Source organism: Salvelinus namaycush, chromosome 12 (genome assembly GCF_016432855.1).
Source record: "Salvelinus namaycush isolate Seneca chromosome 12, SaNama_1.0, whole genome shotgun sequence".
Lineage (NCBI taxonomy): Eukaryota > Metazoa > Chordata > Actinopteri > Salmoniformes > Salmonidae > Salvelinus > Salvelinus namaycush.
Window position 1 is genome coordinate 27,230,259 of NC_052318.1, and position 23,192 is coordinate 27,253,450.

Consider the following 23,192-nt stretch of genomic DNA (forward strand, 5'->3'; position numbering starts at 1 on the left):
ATGATGACACCACCGACCCAACGGGTGTTGCTGGGCAGCTTCAATGTGGTGCTGTTATTCTTCTCACTTTGCTTGGTGAGGTAGATTGCTGCTGTAACTTGATGACCCTTCACATACCTAACCATTTCCTTGGCTCTCTTGTAGAGTGTATCCATTGTTTTCAGTTCCATGACGTCCTTGAGGAGCAGATTCAATGCATGATCCGCACAGCCAATGGGTGTGATGTGAGAGTAGGACTCCTCCACTTTAGACCAAGCAGCCTTCATGTTCACAGCGTTGTCTGTGACCAGTGCAAATACCTTCTGTGGTCCAAGGTCATTGATTACTGCCTTCAGCTCATCTGCAAAGTAGAGACCGGTGTGTCTGTTGTCCCTTGTGTCTGTGCTCTTGTAAAATACTGGTTGAGGGGTGGAGATGTAGTTAATTATTCCTTGCCCACGAACATTCGACCACCCATCAGAGATGATTGTAATGCAGTCTGCTTTCTCTATGATTTGCTTGACCTTGAACTCTGTTGAACTCTGCATCCAGAAAATGGGTAGATAAAGCATGTCTGGTTGGAGGGGTGTATGCTGGGCGAAGGACATTCAGAAATCTCTTCCAATACACATTGCCTGTGAGCATCAGCCTTTCTCTGACTACGTTCCTCCACTGAGTCAAAATAAACTCCTGATTCCAGGAGGACCATGAGCTGTTGCTATCGATAAGGTGTCTGATTCATAATTTTCACCTCGAATAGAAGTAGAGGAACTTTTGTCAGAGGTTGCTTGTTGTGAGTGCTGAGGGAACTTTATGCCCTTGGTCAGATTCTGCATCTTTGTTGCCTTTTTCACATATGATTTGGCACAGTATTTGCAAATTTACACAGCTTTTCCTTCTACATTAGCTGCAGTGAAATGTCTCTACACATCAGATAGTGCCCGTGGCATTTTCCTGTAAAGATTAGAATTTCTTTTGTAAATTGTATTTTTTTTTATAAATACAATTCCATGTACAGATAAATAGTTAAGCAGTTTGATTAAACAACTCCTTTGTAAGATAAATGTTTTAAAAATGAAACCTGTATGGAAACAGGTGAATTAACACTCCTCAATTAGCAGGCTCAAGCAATATAAAACCCACATGGTAGCAACAACGAACTAGCAGAAATTGTTATAAATGATTTAAACATGTTTTGCTGTAGGCTACTATTTACTAGTTAACAAAAAATCATGTTTGTCATATAAAATATATTCACCCCACCCAGTATCGTAATCAAAACTTACCAGAAAGCATGTAGTCCTTGGCTCAGACAGTGTAGTAGTGTGGGCTCAATAGCATCTCATTAGTGTGCAAGATTTTGAGAATCGGCTGTACATGTGATGGAAGAGTGCGCTGTGCATGCAGAGGGTGCAATTCCATTGAATTTAGGATAGTTTAACCAAAATCTGCCACAAGACCTAGAATTGCCTTGTGTCCCACAAAAAAGGTTCACTGTTATAAGCTAACTTTTTTTGATGAATTTAAACAAAATTCCCGGGCTTACTTCCCATGGAAATTTCCCGGAAAGTTTCCGACCCTTTGCAGCCCTAATGGTGTGTAACCCTGCTGTGTGTGTTGTCTGTTTCTTTGTGTCTACAGGCCACCAAGCCCACCTCGTAGCTACTGCAGCGGCCAACCAGGAGCGAGAACGAGAGAGGGAGCGTGAGCGGGAGCATCGAGAAAAAGAGAGAGAAAGGGAGCACAGGGAGCGGGAACAGGAGCAAAGACAACGAGAGCGTGAGCGAGCAGTGGCTGCAGCGGTTGCCAATGACTACATGCGTGGAGGTGAGACTTGTCATTATATTGTATAGTGCTGTACTGTCATCAATAATACAGAAATGCATGTGAATGTGAGCTATATAATAGTAGTTTATTTCGATTGGACAGTGTTGGAAAAGCCATTATATGCTTCCAACTTTGAATTGCTCTTCTCTGTTATTGAAGTCCGCTCTTATTTGTCCCCCAGGTCAAGGGCAGCCAGACAGACCAGGTAGCCGTGGATACCTGCGTAGCCCCTCCCCCTCTATGAGGTCACAGGAAGCGCAGCAGCAGCGGCCCAGCATCTTCCAGGGAGCCAACAGCAAGGGCGTCATCACCCCTCTCATGTGAGTCTCTAAGCTTGCTCCGCTCTGGCCTGGTAAGCCCTGACCTCACCTCATGTACACTGAGTCTTAGTGTGTGTGTGTACTGTTAATCCATTCTTATGGGCATACTTTCAGTTGCAAACCGCAACACGTCAGGAGCATGCCTGCCTGCACTAAATGTTTTAATGTTATGCCGTTTGCAATGAAAACCCTGTACATGCTCACAAAACATAACAGCCCTTCTACTCTTTACCCTCTCCCTTGTTCTATATATGTACAGTACCAGTCAAAAGTTTGGACACACCTACTCATTCAATTTATTTTTTACTATTTTCTACATTGTAGAATAATAGTTTAGACATCAAAACTATGAAATAACACACATGGAATCATGTAGTAACCAAAAAAGTCACCTTTGACTTGACAGTTTTGCACACTCTTGGCATTCTCTCAACCAACCAACTACAATGTAGAAAATAGTAAAGATAAAGAAAAACCCTTGCATGAGTAGGTGTTCTAAAACTTTTGACTGTGTGCTGGACAAAAATGTAAAAGCATTATTTAAAGTGTTGGGCCCATGTTTCATGAGCTGAAATAAACATTTGTGAGCGTTTCTCCTTTGCCAAGATAATCCATCCACCTCCGGCATATCAAGAAGCTGATTAAACAGCATGATCATTACACAGGTGCACCTTGTGCTGGGGACAATACAAGGCTACTCTAAAATGTGTGGTTTTGTCATACAACACAATGCCACAGATGTCTCAAGTTTTGAGGGAGCGTGCAATTGGCATGCTGACTGCAAGAATGCTCACCAGAGCTGTTGCCAGAGAATTTAATGTTCATTTGGCAGTACCTCCAACCGGCCTCACACCGCAGACAATGTGTATAGCTTCGTGTGGGAGCGGTTTACCCCATGGTGGGGTTATAGTATGGGCAGGCATAAGCTACAGACAACGAACACAGTTGTATTTTATTGATGACAATTTGAATGCACAGAGATACCGTGATGAGATCCTGAGGCCCATTGTCCAGCCATTCATCCGCCGCCATCAGCTCATGTTTCAGCATGATAATGCACGACCCCACACCGCAAGGGTTAGTGGTTAGAGCGTTGGACTAGTAACCGAAAGGTTGCAAGATCGAATCCCTGAGCTGACAAGGTAAAAATCTGTCGTTCTGCTCCTAAACAAGGCAGTTAACCCACTGTTCCTAGGCCGCCATTGAAAATAAGAATTTGTTCTTAACTGACTTGCCTAGTTAAATAAAAGTAAAATAAAAAATGTTTAAAGTATCTTTACACAATTCCTGAAAGCTGAAAATGTCCCAGTTCTTCCATGGCCTGCATACTCACCCATTGAGCATGTTTGGGATGGTCTGTATCGATGTATGACAGCGTGTTCCAGTTCCCGCCAATATCCAGCAACTTCGCACATCCATTGAAGGGGAGTGGGACAACATTCAACAGGCTACAATCAACTGCCTGATCAACCCTATACGAAGGAGATGTGTTGCGCTTCATGAGGCAAATGCTTGCACACTGTTCTGGCGCTCAACGTCCTTTCCAACCGCTCCGCTAAAAAAAACATCCTGCGCTCACAGGGGGAAAAACGGTCGCTCCATTCATTAACTTCTTATGGCTGCAGGGGCAGTAATGAGTAGCTTGGATGAAAGGTGCACAGAGGTGCCCAGAGTAAACGGCCTGCTCCTCAGTCATAGTTGCTAATATATGCATATTATTATTAGTATTGGATAGAAAACACTCTGAAGTTTCTAAAACTGTTTGAATTATGTCTGAGTATAACAGAACTCATATGGCAGGCAAAAACCTGAGAAAAAATCCAAACAGGAAGTGGAAATTCTGAGGCTGGTCGATTTTCAACCAAGATCCTATTGAAATCACAGCGAGATATGGATGAGTTTGCACTTCCTACGGCTTCCACTAGATGTCAACAGTCTGTAGAACCTTGTCTGATGCCTCTACTGTGAAGGGGGGCCGAATGAGAGGGGAATTAGTCAGGTCTGCCATGACCTGACCATTCTTTGACCATGCGCGTGCACATGAGGGAGCTCTGTTCCATCGCTCATCTGAAGTCAATGTAATTCTCCGGTTGAAACGTTATTCAAGATTTATGTAAAAAACATTCTAAAGATTGATTCAATACATCGTTTGACATGTTTCTACTGACTGTTACGGAACTTTAACATTTCGTCAGCTTTTAGTGAACGCGCTTCCTGACGTTGGATTTGTTTACCAAACACGCTACAAAAATAGCTATTTGGACATAAATGATGGACATTACCGAACAAAACTAACATGTGGGAGTCCTGGGAGTGCATTCCGACGAAGATCAGCAAAGGTAAGTGAAGATTTATAATGCTTTTTATGAGTTTTGTTGACTGCACAATTTGGCGGGTAACTGTATGGCTTGCTTTTGTGGCTGAACGCTGTTTTCAGATTATTGAATATTGTGTTTTGCCGTAAAGCTTTTTGAAATCTGACAGCGGTTGCATTAAGAACAAGTGTATCTTTAATTCTATGTAAAACATGTATCTCATCAAAGTTTATGATGAGTATTTCTTTGACGTGGCTTTGACGTGGCTCTCTACAATTTCTCCGGATATTTTGGAGGCATTTCTGAACATGGCGCCAAAGTAAACAGGTTTTTGGATATAAATATGAACTTAATCGAACAAGACATATGTATTGTGTAACATGAAGTCCTATGAGTGTCATCTGCTGAAGATTATCAAAGGTTAGTGATTAATTTTATCTCTTTGTGCTTTGGCTGAATTTTTCTGTGAGTTGGTGGTGACCTAACATAATCGTTTGTGGTGCTTTCGCTGAAAAGCCTATTTGAAATCGGACACTTTGGTGGGATTAACAACAAGATTACCTTTAAAATTGTATAAGATACATGTATGTTTGAGGAATTTTAATTATGAGATTTCTGTTGTTTGAATTTGGCGCCCTGCACTTTCACCGGCGGTTGTCATATCGATCCCGTTAACGGGATTGCAGCCATAAGAAGTTTTAAAAGCACAATTTAACCAACACCCATCTATTTTTCTGACTACCTGGACCTACTATTCGGTTTTGAAGTATTAAAACCAAACCATATGATTTGAATGAAAAGTATTTTAATAAAAAAAGTTTAATGTAAGAAGTGCTCATCATTTGAAATAGGCTACATGTCATATTAAACAGCATGCAAACACTCTAAATAGGTCAGGAGCCAAACACGATTGAACGAAAATGTATTATTTAGGCTATATTATTTCAAGGCTGTAGCCTACAAAGAAATGCATTGTGAAGCATTTGCGAGTGAGACACAATTGGCTGGTAGGGACATAAAGTGCTCCACATTTAAACAACATTTTGTTGTATTAAATCATTAGTCTATAAATTGCACATATAGGCTGTGACTTACTTACAATTAAATACAAATTAAACGAAAAATGCATTGTTAGGCTCCGTCTGCATTGCTTTTTTTTTAATAATAAAAAAAACAGGAGTTTGGTGTGAGAATGTGGCTTCAGGCTCATGCGATGGTGCCTGGAGAGCAGGCCAGCAGTGGAGAATATCCTCACCGTGCTTGCAGAGCCACTGGAGATACTAAACACCCTTTTGGCCACTCTTGCCAGGCTGGGCGTAGATGCAGAGGTTTTTATTTTTATAGGTAGGAATTTGGTTTTCATACAAAATAGCCCAATCAAAAGTGAAAGCTCCTTGAAAGTGAGAATAAGCCAGGCCTATTGAGACAAAATCATATTATGGCTGTGTGTGTAATGGAAAAAAATGAATGAAACTTTTAAGAGATCTGAGTTTTAGTTTATAAATATTTTGCTACGATGACACACTTAGTTAGCAACCCATCTCATTCCTTTCATTTAGCATGTGCACGTAGTAAGTATACCATCAATATTTAGTGAACTCCATGACAGTAGCTAAAGCAAGGGACTATAGCAGCACATAAGTAGACTACAAATGCATGCTGGAGTGGGCATGCCCTGAGCTCATGAAGTGAGTGCTACTGGAGCGAAATTGGTAGCGTGCAAGAAGGCCGACGCACCAGCCTTTGGGAATCTAACTCTGCGCTCTAGTCACACACTGCTCTTCGCTCCGCTCACATACTCTGGTGGTCACAAGATGCTGACTGGTTTTCTGATCCACTTGATTTTTTTAAAGGTGACCAACAGAGGCATATCTTTATTCCCAGTCATGTGAAATCCATAGATTAGGGCCTACTGAGTTTATTTCAATTGACTGATTTCTTTAAATGATATGTAACTCAGTAAATTGTTGCGTTTATATTTTTGTTCAGTGTGTGTATGTATGTATGTGTATATATGTATGTGTATATATATATATATATATATATATATATATATATATATATATATATATATATATATATATATATATAATACCAATACAATGTTAACGCCTCCATCACCGATAGCGTCATTGCATTTTGGTACACCAGAAGTGCATTAATTTCCAATGGAACGCTGTGTTTGCCATGCAGCGTTGCAGAGGCAGTGTGTTCTGTGTGGTGCATACTTTGGATTTATCGAACGTATGCATGAAACTATGCGTAGACAGCTTGACAGAAGGTGAATGTTTAACTTGTGTTGCATACATATCCAGATGATGCTGCATACCATTTTGCATGATGACGCTGTTGGTGTGATCGAGGCATAACCCTCTACCTCTCTCTGCCCCCTCCAGGCCGGCAGCGGCAGCAGCCCAGGCAGGAGCCCGTTACAGCACTGCAGCCGACGCCCTGGCTGCCCTGGTGGACGCTGCCGCCTCCGCCCCTCAAATGGACGTCAACAAGGGCAAGGACTCCTCCAAGCACGACCGAGACGACGACATGTCTTTATCATCATCCGCGGTGGCCAGGCGGCAGCACGAGCAGCAGCAGGAGGCAGACAGACACTCCATGCAGTCTCCCTACGGCCCAATGTCTCTGCCAGGGGGGAAACTCCACCCAGGATATGCTGAGGGGCCCAGTGGTCCCCAGGGGAGTAAGGACAAGGGTCCTCCCAGCAAGTCACGCATCGAGGAAGAGCTGAGGACCAGAGGAAAGACCACCATCACGGCCGCCAACTTCATTGACGTAATCATTACAAGCCAGATCGCCTCGGATAAGGACTCCCGGGAGAGAGGCTCCCAGAGCTCCGACTCCTCCAGCAGCTGTGAGTCTTCCACATAGAACGACATAGAACAGTATAGAACGTAGACACAATGGGACAGATGGGATGGAAGGCAGTACGGAACACTGCTGTGGTGGTTAGAAACCTGGATATAGATTTGGTTTGCGTTTTAATTCCCAACATGTAAGACTTAACAACATAGCAAATAACAAAAAATAAATACAAATTATAATATCTCATATGTTAGTGAGAGGGTTGTTTTATAAGTGTGTGTGTCTGTGCCTGGCCCTGCAGTGTCGTCCAGTCGGTATGAGATCCCCAGTGGAGGGGCCATCGATGTGATCAGCCCAGCCAACTCTCCAGCCCAGTCCCAGCAGCAGCAGGACGACAGGGACCGGGCCGACAGGGAGAGGGCCGACAGGGACCGAGCCGACAGGGACCGGGCCGCACAGGCAGCAGCACAAGGTGAGATCAAATCAAAGTTTATTTGTCACATGCGCCGAATACAACAGGTGTAGACCTTACAGTGAAATGCTTACTTACAGGCTCTAACCAATGGTGCGAAAAAAAGGTGTGTGTGTAGGTAAGTGAAGAAATAAAACAGTAAAAAGACATTTGAAAAAAGAGTAGCATGGCTATATACAGACATCTGTTAGTCAGGCTTATTGAGGTAGTATGTACACGTAGGTATCGTTAAAGTGACTATGCATATATGATGAACAGAGAGTAGCAGAAGCGTAAGAGGGGTTGGCGGGTGGTGGGACACAATGCAGATAGCCCGGTTAGCCAGTGTGCGGGAGCACTGGTTGGTCAAGCCAATTTAGGTAGTATGTACATGATGGCACTATATACTGTGAAAAATACATGAATATATGTTCTCAGTGCTGGTTTCACTGACACAGATTAAGCCTGCACCTGGACTAAAAAAAAGCTTGCTCAATAGTGAATATCTATTGAAAGTGCATTTCAGTCAAGGGCTTAATGTGTCTGGGAAACTGGCCCTTACTGACCGGTAAAGCTCTATAGATGCCATATGGAGACTTGAAGTATTCTCTTGACGCTCTCAAATCACTCTTTCTCAAGTACTGTTTTCCTTTTCCAAGGTTTAAGTTACCTACCATGTCCTACATGAGTACAGTACAATCTCTGTACTGAGCTGACTTCAATACAAAATTTAACCAACTCTACAAGCTGTATTGAATTCAGGTTACTGCAGAGGCATACAGTATCTTATAGTGATGATATGGTGTAAACATACTACAACCCGAATGACTCTTCACCCGAGTCATCTGAGTACAACAGATATAGCAGACGACACCATTCCATTCCCCACTAGCCCCCGTCTGGTCACCAGACCGCTACACAAGCTATTTCTGTCCGCTGGAGGCAAATGTATATCAGTTGGTGCTGGCATACAATACAGTGCTACTCCCCCTCATCTCCCCCTCCCGCAACTCAGTTGTGTGTGTGTGGAATATTCTCAGCAGCTGGCATGCGTCCCTTTGACATGATCCGCTACCGCCAGTCAGCAGAGTCCCAGCAGCCCCCCTCCTCCCAGGCTGACGGAGGGTACTCCCAGTCCCAACAGGTCCCCAAGACCCACCGGGTCATGACCCTGGCTGACCACATCTCGGTAAGACACACTGGTAGCTTTCCACAGTTGCATGCCATGTCATTGCCTGCGCAGTCGGCCATCAGATTGATATATCATATTATGTGGTTATCTAATATGTTAAAACTAATCAGATCTATCAGGCAACTGCAATGTAGTCAGCCTGGAACGCACCCACTGACTGAAGAAGAGTCCAATGACTCATTCATAACCCTTTTTAACTGTGTTCCTGAGTCAAACTATCCATATTCTGTGTAACCAATACAAATTACTTTACCAAAAATGTATGTACAGTATGCATCCTATACCACTTTTTGTTGAGTGATGATATCTTGAGTGATCCATCGACTGAACTGCAAATGATGATCTCAACAACTCTGACAACAGCCTCTATTAGACAGCTTAAGAGAAATACTTTTAAGAGTAGTGACTGAAAATGTATGTGTGCCTCCAAGTACTAACATCTCCCTGATCTGTCTCTCCCCTTGTCCTCTCCTCTTTCTCCTTTATAGCATATCATCACCCAGGACTTTGCCAGGAACCAGGACCCTCCTCAGTCCTCCACTACCATCTCTGCCACCACCACATTCCAGAGTGCCCAGCTGCCCGTGTCTATCTTGGGCCCCGGGGGTCGTGCCAAGGGCCCCAGCCGCTACAGCCCAGAAAACCAGGCTCAGGCCCCATCACACCACCAGAGACCCACACCCAGCAGAGTGTCTCCCGATAATGCCCCTGACAAGCCCAGAGCCAGGTACAGTAACAGGACCTGCCGGTAGCCCAACACAGCCTCTTCACCAAGCCAGCCTGGGACATGGTCATTAGGGTACACCATAGCAAAATGTTTTGCAACGAAAAACAAAAACAAAAACTGGTACACCTCTGACCACTCCATCAGATTCTCACTTTTTGATCTTTTCCTCTGTGCCTCCCCCAGACCTGGTAAATCCCCTGATCGGGGTGGCAGGGGGGCGATAGAGAGCTATGAGCCCATCTCCCCTCCCCAGAGCTACCAGGATAAACAACAAGAGGCCAGAGAGCAGCAGCAATCACAGAGGCGAGAGGCTGACCAGCCTGAGATGAGGTGTGTAGGACTGGCATATCTTCATAAGAAGTGGGCGTACTCCCATTGTCTTTCAATGTTATAACTAGGCATATTTGTATGTTTTGGTGTCTTTGAGGTTTAAGTGACAAACTAAAAAGCATGACAGATTTTTTTTTTTGTATGTCTACATGCATTTGTGTGTGTGTGTGTGTGTGTGTGTGTGTGGATCCTGGATACCGTCCCCTGGCACAAGGACACATGGATTCAGTGCCCATGGGCGGAATGTGTCTTGTGGGCAGCTGTGACCCATTTGGCATGCCAACGGAGTGGAAACTGGGGAGAGGTGCCAGTTGCACGCTAGCCTACTCAGCCATCTGCTGCCTGACTCTTAACCCCTGTGGTGGCCTTTCTCTGGTTACAGGGGTGACTCTCGCTCCCCTGGCAGTGTCAGCTACCTGCCCTCCTTCTTCACCAGGCTGGAGAACACCTCCCCTATGGTGAAATCCAAGAAGCAGGAGATCATTCGTAAGTTGAACTCCTCTGGTGTCAGTGATTCTGATGTTGGTAAGTGTGCTCTCTTCTTATCTACCTTGTACTAACGTCATTTAAGAAAGCTTTCCAAAATGGAAATAATGTGACATTTGATGGAACTCAACTTATACAGTATTATATTAACATATAATGGGATGCATTGCACTCATTTCTCATTTTCACAAGGGGAAACATTGTAATAGGAAGGCATACTGTAAAACGACTAACAATGAACCCATTTTAGTTTCAGACATTTTGTTTACTGTGCTATCATTTCTCCTTTCAGGAAATGCACAACCAGGCACAGAGATCTTCAACTTGCCTGCTGTGACCAGCTCAAGTGCGTTTAGATATTTCTAACACCATAGGATCCCATTCTATCACCATTCAAACAAACTAGAATCATTTAAACCAGCAACTTGTGGGTAGTGTTCAGTAAGCACCAAAATGGAATAAAATAAATTTAAACAAACATTTTTCTAAATGTTTTCTGTTTGCATACACTAAAGAACACGACCGTGCTGGCTGCTCCATATCTTCCCTGTCTAATCGTCCATCGTGTGTTTGGCCCTCCAGGTAGCGTGAACCCCAGGAACCACTCTTTCAGCGACCCGGCCAGTAACCTGGGCCTGGAGGACATAATTCGCAAGGCCCTGATGGGGAACCTGGAAGAAAGGCCAGAGGAGCACCAGGGAGGGCCTCAGCCCAGCTCTAACACCCCTAGCAACGAGGCCCGCCAGGAGGCCAACCCTTCACCTAGCATGGGTCAGTGGCAAACAAGCACACATACAGCCAACTAAAACATTTATATAGGAATAGACACACATTCACATGCACACACAAGGAAATTACTGTCTCTATAGGCCCATCGTGGGAATCAAATTCTTAGAAATTCTGATATTTACAACAAACTCACCAGACTAGTCCTAAGCTTTTGCTAACTCTATTGCATTATAACTAACACTCTTGTATTTGTCTGATTGTCCAACAGGCAAACAGAAACTGCAGAGCAAAGCCAACAGCCGAAAGTCAAAGTCGCCCAACCCAGGCCAGGCATACGCAGCAGCAGGAGGGGAGCGGCCCTCGTCAGTCTCTTCCGTCCACTCAGAGGGAGACTACCACCAGCAGCCCCCTGCCTGGTCCTGGGAGGACCGGCCCTCGTCCACAGGTACTTAAGGCCCTTAGCCCCATATAAACCTTGACTGTCTGGCCATTTGTCTGTACATCATTCCACATTAACAGCCACACAGGTATTCAGAAATCTGGATTTTATTTTCTTGTATCTCAAAAATAGATTTTCAGCCTGACATAAGACACAAAGAACAATCTGAATCCCTCTAATGACTATCCTGTCTCACTTTACTCTCCAGGCTCCATGCAGTTCCCCTATAACCCCTTGACCATGCGCATGCTGAGCAGCACACCCCCCACCTCCATACAGGCCCAGCAGCCCCCACCTGGAGGCCCTCTGGGGCCCCAGCAGCGTGTATGGGAGCGAGAGCCCCTACTGTCAGAGCAATATGAGACCCTGTCAGACAGTGATGACTGATCCCTGCCACGAGAATCCTACCTGCCCCCCATCCCACCCCAGAGGAAGGGTAGGCCTCTCAGTACAGGCCTGCATGCCCACCCCCCAAAACTATCCTCACTTACTGGTGCTGATCGAGTGTGGGGAGAACAGGGGGGTGTGGCGGTGTCCCTTTTGGTGCAAGTGCGCCCTCTAGCTGCCAGTAGGAAGAAAGGCAGCGAGTGACTTCTGACGGGCTGGAATCTTCAGGATGGACTGACTGACTCCCTTTACGTCCAGAAGCTTTGATAGACACAGCCTGCCAGGACGGAGAACGCCTGAGTGATGAAGAACTTGTAATGTAAAAAGATGGAGATTTTTTTTTGTGTGTGTGTGGTCAATTTCTGTAAAGAAATACTTTTCTTTAAGAAACATCATTGTATGTAAATAGAGTAACCTTTTGCAGTGTTTTTTTTTTTTTTTTTTTTTAACTTTCAGTGATGCTTTTAAATGGATCCACTTTGTTTTTGAATTAATGGGGGGGGGGGTTTAATCTTGAATATCAGTCGGTCTCTCCCTGTCCATCTCTTACCCCCCACCTATCTAGCACCACAGTGAAGCTGAGAGACAGAACCTGTGGGTTGTACTTGAACAGAGAACTGTAGGAGAAGCCCTGACCACCAAGCACCACCAAAGCCTGTTGTGGACATAAGTGAATGAAACAAACACACGTTAACATTTCAATTGCGGCTTTGTAATTTGATGCCTGTCTTTGCAACACTGTGGAGAAAGATGATGCATGGATGTAACAATATTCCCCCTGATCTAGAACTTAAAGAAAGCTTTTGTCAGTCAGTCACCACACCCTTGAGAAAAACAAAACAAATGTATTTGGTACAAGTTGAGAACACTGGTGTAGGAGCAAGCAGAAAGGTGAAAGAAGACTAATTAATAAGCTTGATGTTGTTTCTTCTCCTCATGACTACTTCTGGGCCCCCATGATGATCTGAACTCTGTCATTGAGCCAATAGTTTTTGGATTAAGCTGACCACCACTACGGTGGGTGTATTGTATGGCATACAGTCTGACCCGTAGCTATCCCTCTAGGGTTTCCAACAAGTGCAGAATGTTCTACTTACAGTACTCTGCAACCCATGTCGTCGTGGTAACTAAAGTACATCAGGAACCTTTTCTAGAGGTTCACCCATGCCTTGTGGCTGGAGAAAAATAAGGCAGCTTTAAACACATTTTCTCAGAGCTATAAGTTGGTGTTTTTTAATGTTTTTGTTTTGTATCCTTAGTCCCCCCCCCCCCCCTTTTTTTTTGTTGTATACTGTCCAGACAGAAAACCGATGTGTGATTTGTCTAGTGTTTTAGACAAAAAAAGACAACTAACCAAACATAAATGGTCTGCACCATTGTTGCACTTTTTGCTTTGTAACCTTTGACAACAAAAGCATACTTTCTACCTGTTGTATAACTTATTCACGCTCCTGCAGAGGATTGTACTGAGATGTGCTTTGACTTTGCCCATCACTCATGGAAACCTGGATGTTTATGACCGAGTTCCTGTCTTCTCTTGTAGCTGGTACATGGTTTTGTAGTGTGACATGCATTGCAGTTTTACTTTTGTTTAGGGTACAGTCAAGATGTTAAGGAAGAGTTGCTTTTTTGCTGTCATGGTGAATATTCAAATCCATGGCCTCTCAATATTCTAGATTAATATCAGCCGTTTTTTGTCAACAGACATGTAGCTTCTTTAAATTTTGAATTGTGACTAGGTCAACATTGATAATGACAGTAATGTTCCATTGCAAGTCCTTTATGTCCGGATATGTGAAAGCATACCACGTGTTTTGGTTCTCTCAGCTTTTGCTTTGCCTAAATAACAATCCCAATCTGCTCTAAACTAGATTTTTTTTTTTTACAAAAAACATTTTGATTTGTTTTAAGTCCTAGAGCTCAGATTTTTGCTATAATTTTCAACATCAGTTATTCAACATCCTATTTTTGATGGGATGTCAAGTGTTTACAACGGCAATGACAAAAAGTTTACAAAACTTGAATCTTAAAGAAAATCGAAATGAAGACAAATAATTAGTGCATCTTTTCAGCTCGATGTCTGAGTCCAAAATGGCAACCTATTCCCTATATAGTGTACTACTTTTGACAAGAGCCTGTGCACCATATAGGGAATAGGGTGCCATTTGGGTGACATCCAATCTGTCAAACATCCAGTGCTATTTTTTTTTGTCTGTTTAAAATTTGAGACTTAAACTCGTGTATCCCATGATGTTGAAATGCAATGTTTGTGTCGCACAATGTCTCTTAGTAGTCTATTACAAGAGTTCACACCAATCAATAAAGTGGATCAGTTCTCCACCTCAAACGTTTGCATCTTTATTTCCTTCTCTGATTGGTCATTGGCTTACACGTTCTGAGACCTCCATCACTTAGTCTAGGGCTAGGCCAAGAGACTAACGGCTCCATCCAATACAAGGCAAGACTCATCTATAAGTGCCGCAGCATCTCAGTGCAAGAGGTGTCACTGCAGTCCCTGGTTTGAATCCAGGCCGCATCACATATGGCAGTCCCATAAGGCGGCGCACAATTGACCCAGCATCGTCTGGGTTTGGCTGGGGTAGGCTGTCATTGTAAATAAGAATTTATTTAACTAGGCAAGTCAGTTAGGGTTAAATTAAAAAATATCATTATAATGACTCCTTACAGTATAGTGAAATGACTAACAAAAAATTCAACTTTCATTGCTAAAATGTTTTTGGTATGCCGAAGAACCCTCAATGGAACAGCCTTTTCACATTCCTGCTGAAGACTAACAGATGGTAGATTAGGGCAAAAGCTACAGAGTGGTGGTAACTCTGCGAGTGCAAGTTGTTTTGGTGTGGCGAAGAGAGAGCAAGGTCGCAGATGCCCTGATCCCTTTGCTACACTTGGACCAGAAATGCAATCTTTGGTTTGGAATGTGGGATCTCTGCCATGAGGTACGCCTGAATTTTTTTTAGAGAACAGACATGAATGATTGATGTAAAAGTTCTAGTCTATGCTGTTTCTCATCGTTGTTTGACGGATCTGGTCTCTCACCATATGTCCTACGCTGCCCGGTCTCTACAGGACCACAGCAGGAGGTGGGAAGGGTCCTGGTGGACCATGACCAGTGGCTGGCCCAGGGAAAATAGCAGGAAATACATCCTGAACCTTCCCAGCCATAGAAACATAGGGAACAGTTAAAGTTAGACGAGGACTCTACCTTGTCTATAGACAAAAATACAGAACGAAAACTGTGTAATATAAGCTGATAGCCTATTTGTTGTATAAGCCAAGACAGTCAGTTAGCATCCATTTGGGGTTGTAAAGAAACATAGTCAATGTGTGCTAAGTGCCTCCTTATTTGGGCAGTCTCACCTGAATACCTCACACCCCTCTGCCCATGACAGACTCAGGCTTTTTAAGCCAGATGGCTGGCCCCTCTTAAGTCCATCATGAGGATCCTGGATGGGGGCAGGCACCCTCGTCCATCCTTCTGCAATGACACGCCGCAGAGACCTGAGATCTCAACAGCTCCTTCCCTCATCCTGTCCAAGTTCCTGAAAAATAGGAAATGTATCGCTTAAAGCAGTCCGGTGGTTTTCAAGTCAGAACATGTCATTTCAGGAACTAATGTAATTGCCCAGGTATAGGATTGCAGCTTGGTATAAAGCACTACACTCAACAGTCTACGTTTATAGAAACACCAATTTCATCTTACATTAAACATATCATACCATCTTTCCATTGGAGTCAAATTCATCCCAGTAATTGTATGGGATAAATACAACCTAAACATGCTCAAAGAAATATAAATAAAGCAGCTAGAGAGAACTATCACTCTCCTGAACATATTTTACATTGACATTTTAGTAATTTAGCAGACACTTATTCAGAGTGCATACATTTTCATACTTTTTCGTACTGGCCTTTGAACCCACAAACCTGGCGTTGCAAGCTCAATGATCTATCAACAACCACACGGGACCCCCACACATATTTCTCAGGATCAGCAGGGCAGGCCAGTCAACCGTGTGAAAACAAAACAATATGCCTTGCTTGTTCAACTATAAATGTAGCTGAGGAACGCTCAACTAAAGTTTCAGGTTTAAATGTCACGTGCACAAGTACAATGAAATGCCTTTCTTGCAAGCTCCAAACCCAACAATGCAGTAATCGATATCAATGTAGAGCTAAAAAATAACATAAGGTAGAACAAAACCACACGAGAAATAAGAAATAACACGAGAAAGTAAGAAGCTATATACAGAACCAGTTCCAATACCATATTTTGCAGGGTGATAGCGATAGATATCAGAGCTTGTTAAGAGGAGCTATAGGAGGACGGGCTCATTGTAATGGCTGGAATGGAATCTTAGAACGGAGTCAAAAACGTTTCCATGTTTGATGTGTTTGGTACCATTCCAAGGACTCCATTCTAGCTATTACAACGAGCCCATCCTCCTATAGCTCCTCCCACCAGCCTACTCTTTTAGATATGTGTAGGGGTAAGGTGATTAGGTGTCAGGATATATGATAGAGTAGCAGCAGCGTAAATTATGATTGTATGTGAGTGTGTGTGCGTGCGCGTGTGTAGAGTCAGTATAAATGTGTGTGCATGTTATGTGTGTGTTGGAGTGTCAGTGTGTGTGTGTAGAGTTATTTGAGTGTGCATAGAAACAGTACAAAAATACAAGGGTCACCTCAGATAGTCCGTGTAGCCATTCTGTTAGCTATTTAGTAGTCTGATGGCTTGGGGATAGAAGCTGTTCAGGAGCCTGTTGGTGTCAGACTTGATTCACCGGTACCGCTTGCCGTGCGGAAGCAGAGAGAACAGTCTATGGCTTGGATGGCTGAAGTCTAACGATTCCCCGAACTTCCTTTCAAACTGCCTGATATAGAGGTCCTGGATGGCAGGGAGCTCAGCCCCAGATATGTACTGGGCTGTCTGCACCACCCTCTGTAGCACCATGCAATTGAGGGAGGTGTTGTTGCCATACCAATCAGTGATGCAGCCAGTCAAGATGCTCTCAATGATGCAGCTGTCCCTGAGTCCTAAATTTGGTGACGAGCTTGGAGGGAACAATGGTGTTGAGCTGTAGCATTCTCACATAGGTATTCCTCTTATCTAAGTGGGTGAGGGCAGTGTGGAGTGCGATTACGATTGCGTTGTCTATGGATCTGTTGGGGCAATATGCAAATTGGAGTGGGTCTAGGCCTAGGGTGTCTGGGATGATGGAGTTGATGTGTTCCATACCAGCCTTTCAAAGCACTTCATGATTACAGATGTGAGTGCTACAGGGTGGTAGTAATTGTGGCATGAAGCTTTAGAGTTCATTCCAATAGGAATGATGGTAGCCATTTTAAGACGTGGGGATTACAGACTGAAAATTACAGTTGAAAATTACCATGAATATGCCTGCCACCTGATCTGCACATGCTCTGAGAGCGCGCCCTGGAATACCGTGCAGCCCTGCTGCTAGTTTTGACCTGATTAAAGACCTTACTCACTTCGGCCTGGGAAAGAGAGATCACCCAGTCCTCTGGGTCAGTGGGGGCCCTCACGCATGGTACAATGTTGTTATTGTGGAAGCGTGCATAAAATGCATTGGGCAGATCAGGACTAGGTCTTCGCTTGTAATCCATAATGGATTGTAGCCCCTGCCACATTCGTTGGAACCTGTGTAGTATCAGTCCACCTTATTCCTATATTGTCCTTTAACTCGTTAGATGACTGCGGAGATCGTAGAGGGACTTCCTGTACTTGTTTCTGTCCTCAGTCGTCGCTTCAGGGTTGTCTGCAATAGCCCTGTATGCAGTGGCCCTGTCCTCTACTGAGTTGAGCGATCCTCAGCTAAGTTTTTCCCTAATATACAGTGGCCATATCAGACCTACAAGTCACATTATGCCAGCTTGCAAAGTGATATTTTTTATTTACCCTAAATCTGCATTCAGAATGACTGTCAAGGTTAGAAAGACAAATATATAAATGAGACTAACAAACCATTTAAACCGGAACAACCATTTCAGTAACGGGTGCAATAAATCTAACTAACAGATTCCATTAGTTTAGAAACATGTATGTTATTTATCTTTATGCATAACATTTATTAATCAATCAATGCAAAACACAACAAACAAAAGATATATTGCAAATATATACAAATCTCACTGCAATAGAGCATGCTGGGAAATGTGATAATGATGGCTGTGGTTTTGCTAGCTTGACCAGCTAGACCAGGGGTATTCAACTCTTAAACAACAAGATCCGGAGCCTACTGGTTTTCGAAAATTAATTGCACCCACCTGGTGTCCCAGGTCTAAGTCCCTGATTCGAGTGGAACAATGAAAAAACGAAGTGGAACTGGCTTTGAGGTTGAGTTTGAGGGAGCTAGACTATGTAGGACCAGCATAGACCAGTATAGACCAGCTTGGTCACCAGCATACCCTACTAGTATTAGCTGGTCACCAGCGTACAAGCATGAGCTGGTCACCAGCTTGACCAGCTGGTCAGCCAACTTAACCAGCTAGCTAGACCATGCTGGTCAGACCAGCATAGAAGAGCATGGATCAGCATAAACCAGCATGGACCAGCTTGAAAATGTAGGCTGGTCTATGCTGTTTTTTAAAGTAGGATAGTTCTCATATACTATTTTAATAAATTCATAAAAAATCCTACAATGTGATTTTCTGGATTGGTGGCTGACTAAATACTTTTTTGCCCCACTGTAATTCTCCATATGGCAAGATGTGTTATTTAGGAAATGTTTTACTAACGTATGCAGGCCTCAGTGTCAAGGATGGATGTAGATCAGGGGTACTCAACTACTATTTGGGAAGGCCACACACATTTCCTAGGTGGCAAAAGGTCCAGATGTAATTTATCTTGTAGTAACAAACCCTCACCTCGCGACCCATGTGACCCCAAACTCTTCACAAACCTCTTGTTGGCAGAAAGAAAATGTTGCAGTTTGTAAGCTAATTTCCTGCAACTCAACACATTTTGCCATGGGGCGGAGATACATTTGTACATTTTTAAAGCTAATTTCCTGTAATTCTACTCATTTTGGCATGTCTTATATGTGTTCATATGATACCTGAGTGACTCAACAAAATCAATGGGTGTCGAGGTCCCTGGTCACGTAATCCGGCCAGGGACCTTTAGATAGCTGGTTAGCCTAATTTACCTAGCAAACATGGGCTAGTTGGTCAACTGGACATTTTTGTCAGGTTATAAATAGCTCTCTAAGACCTGTCAGTGAATGTGATAACTAGAGGAAAACTGCCCTTGCACTACCACATGTCAAAATTGCACCTTGTGCATTCTACTATTACAACTCTCAACAGAATTAAATTAAAAGCCTGACTGAGTTCTTAAAAATAAAAACAATGAAGTTGGGACTCGCGATCCTTATTTGACCTCGTTCTGTGTCCGGATCCGGACTACGGTCTACCTGTTGAGTATGGCTGATGTAGATTATCCGATTGAAGAAAAGTGGGGAAAATGGCTGACATGGAGAACTTCCTGTCTCTTATTTCTTGTAGGCCTACAGAGTTTATATTTTAAACACCCACTTTCTCAATTGTTAGAAACTTGGGGAGGATTGAAAATGATTTAATTGTACTTTTTTTTCATTGATTTACACAAAATACTCTATAATATTGAAGTTATTTTTTTTATATATGAATTTTGACCAATTAATACAAATTACATAACTAAACTGTAGTCATTGCATAAATACATAATAGGGGTTGACATAATTTTTGAATGACTACCCCGTCCTCTGTCCCCCAAACATAGATCTGTAAGGTCTCTCAGTCAAGTGTTGAATTTCAAGCACAGATTCAACTACAAAGACCAGAGAGCTTTTCAGAAGCCTCAAAGAAGGGCAGTGATTGGTAGATGGGTAACAACAATAAAACAGACACTGAATATACTGTCTCTTTAAGCGTGTTCAAGTTAATAATTATGCTGTGGATCATGTATTAAACCACCCAGACACATCTAGGATGCAGTCGTCCTTTGTAGTGACTCCACAATAATGACCTAAATGACAGAGTGAAAAGAAGAATACAAATATTAAGAATTAAAATATTCCAAAACATGCATATGTACTGTAAGGCACTAAAGTATACTGCAAGAAAAAAAAACACTGCAAAGGAATATACTTTTTTGGCCTCAATGCAGAGACTTAATTTTGGGCAAATCCAACACAACACATCGCTGAGTAACTGCCTCCCTATTTTCAAGCATGGTGGTGGCTGCATCATGGTATGGGTATGGTTGACATGGGCAAAGACTGAGGAGTTTTTCAGGATGAAAAAAGACGGGATGGAGCTAAGCACAGGCAAAATCCTAAAGGAAAACCTGCTTCAGTCTGCTTTACATCAGACACTGGGAGAGGAATGTACCTTTTAGCAGTACAATAACCTACAACACAAAGCCAAATCTACACTGGAGTTGCTTACCAAGAAGACAGTAAATGTTCCTTAGTGGTCAAATAACAGTTTTGATTTAAGTCCACATGAAAATCTATAGCAAGACATAAAAATTGCTGTCTAGCCATGAAAAGAATAATGGGCAAATATTGCACAATACAGGTTTGCAAAGCTCTTATGAGACTTACCCAAGAAGACTCATAGCTGTAATCACTGCCAAAGGTGTTTCTAACATGTGAATCCATATCTAATCAAGGTATTTTAGTGTTGTTTATTTCTATTCATCTTCAAAAATTATAGATTTTTTAAAGAGTGTTTTGTGTAGATCGTTGACAAAAAATGATAATTAAATCCATTTTAATCCCACTTTGTTACACAATAAAATGTGAAGATATCCAAGGGGCTGTAGACTTTCTATAGGCACTGAATGAATTACAGGTAACTGCCAAAATAAAGGAAACACTTGAGTAAATGAGGGATACAAATTACTGTAGCTATTATTATTTTACTATTGGCTAAACATAATGTAAACAACTTAGTACTTTGACCAACATATATCCCAATCCCAGTATGCACTATAAATATTGCAAGCTTCTAATGGATTACAGGTAGACCTCTGATTAATTTTTTATCATACATTTTGAATCTCGTGCTTTAATGTTGCGCTTTGCCCATACATTTTTCTCTGGCACATTTACAGGTTCTGAGATGCCTTTATTTTTACCTGCGGTGGCCGAACAAATCTTCAAAGACATACAGAAGACAGAAGAGAAAACTCTAAGTGAATTATAGCTTGAAAAAAAAACACTAGTTATCTCATCTGTGAATGTCATGCAAACACATCTCTAGTCGGGTGTGCTAGCCAGCAGATGGCACTGTTGTTATGGCTTTGTTATGACTGACCATTTTGTCTGAGTTTCCTGTTTTTATCACATCTGTTGAGACAACACAGATGTTTGTCTGAAGACAACTCTCATTGGACTGAAGACTGTTCCATTAATTGTATCAGCCAGCCATATTCTCCCTTCAACATTTTGGACATGAATTTAATTCTAACCGTTTTTTTGTAATTTCTCTCTTTACTTTGCACCACTGAGATTTCCTCTCTCGCCCCCTCAGATTATCACTCAGCCTGGTTCAGTCATCACCAGTAGACTATGTTTGTATCATAGACCAGACTTTGAATAATGGCCTCTGGATCAAAGAGATCAAAATGAACTCCTCCAGTCCAAACCAAATGTTGAACATCCTTGAAAACATATTTCAAGAAAAGATGACCAAGTGCTGATTTATAACCTGAATCTTTCCTGTGAATATAGTATACCCTATAGCAGGCTTCCTGAGATTTAAAAATAGATGTGCTATTGCACCAGAAGGAGGACTGCAAAAGGCATTGCATGATGTGGGCTAGGGAGAGATAGTAGGCCTAGGCTATTCTATGCCCTTCATGATGTCAGTAGCTACACTCCTCTTCATTGAGGTCAAGCCCTTACTTTCTCCAGAAGCTGTCAGCCTACTCCTCTCTTACTGTCTTCATGATAATTAAGGATATAAAAGCAAATTGCGAATTCACTTTTCATTATACTGTCTGAGGAATTATCTAGTAATGAGGGCACCTGAGTGGCGCAGTGGTCTAAGGCACTGCATCTCAGTGCAAGAGGGGTCACTGCAGTACCTGGTTCGGATCCAGGCTGCATTACATCCGGCCGTGATTGGGTATCGCTTAGGGCGGCACACAATTGGCCTGGGGTAGGCCATCATTGTAAATAAGAATTTGTTTTTACCTGACTTGCTTAGTTAAATAAAGGTTACATTTAAAAAAAAAAAATAAGATCCTATTTTAGGCCTATAGCTTATTTAAAACCAGATAGAGAAATTATTCTAACTCCATCACTGTTTTTGTGTGTTTTCATTGCAGTTGCTGATGATCTGCTCATTGAGTGTTACTGTACCTTTCACCTCTATTTAACCTGGGATTCTTCTCATGGTGTTGCACCAGACCCTTTCTCATCATGGACACACCTTGTTTACCAATAATCACATTTACCATTCCAGACATATTTTTTGCCAATTCTACACACGTCACATTTAAGGTCACTAAAAATAGTTTAGAACACTCCACGACAATCAAAATACACCACAACACAATAGTCATAGCTTTTTGTAGGGGTGATCCTTCTAGAAACTGTCTCACGTTACTGAAACTGAGTGAGTGTGTTTTATTGGGGAAACTGGTGGGCGAGTGAATGGCCTTTTGTGGCCACAGTGAGATGGAGATGCCGTCACTGTCACCTAAACAGACATACCCTCCCTTATTGGTTGGCTGGTTGGTGAGGCATTTCCTGATGTAGTGGGTGCTGTGGCCATAGCTGTGGCTGGGTCACATCCTGTCCTGTGTTTTGTTAATCCTGAAGGGTAATTTGCCTGGTTTAGTATTTTCTCCATTAAAAGAGCTAGCCTTAATATGGGTCCCTCTCCTTGCCTGTCCCCTGTCCCTGTCTCTCTCCCAGGATAAGGTTTGTGTTTGGCTCCTGTGCCCTGCAGGCCCTGTACCTGGTGGACCAGCGCTCTGTCACCTGTGTCTCATCCTCCAGTGGACGGACAGCATATCAGGTGAACATCTGCTACCCACTTTGTACTAGGGTTTAATACTGGTGACCGGTATACCGAGATATCCCGACGGTTACCGTGGACTTACAGTCAGCTCCAAAATGATTAGCACCCTTGATAAAGACTAACATAAAAGACTGT

At 42.8% G+C, this 23,192-nt stretch overlaps 1 protein-coding gene across 1 annotated transcript in view; it reads left to right on the forward strand.

The window, feature by feature from the left end:
• Positions 1-14,346, forward strand: part of LOC120057057 (nuclear receptor corepressor 1-like) — a 113,271-nt gene extending 98,925 nt beyond the window's left edge. The window contains exons 37-48 of the mRNA XM_039005438.1: positions 1,621-1,806; positions 1,988-2,126; positions 6,838-7,307; positions 7,560-7,730; positions 8,750-8,898; positions 9,390-9,628; positions 9,812-9,958; positions 10,341-10,483; positions 10,737-10,790; positions 11,027-11,215; positions 11,442-11,618; positions 11,821-14,346. Coding sequence (XP_038861366.1) covers positions 1,621-1,806; positions 1,988-2,126; positions 6,838-7,307; positions 7,560-7,730; positions 8,750-8,898; positions 9,390-9,628; positions 9,812-9,958; positions 10,341-10,483; positions 10,737-10,790; positions 11,027-11,215; positions 11,442-11,618; positions 11,821-11,999 — 2,243 coding nt within the window. The 3' untranslated portion in view covers positions 12,000-14,346. The remainder of the gene's footprint in view (positions 1-1,620; positions 1,807-1,987; positions 2,127-6,837; positions 7,308-7,559; positions 7,731-8,749; positions 8,899-9,389; positions 9,629-9,811; positions 9,959-10,340; positions 10,484-10,736; positions 10,791-11,026; positions 11,216-11,441; positions 11,619-11,820) is intronic.
• Positions 14,347-23,192: the final 8,846 nt, after the last annotated feature.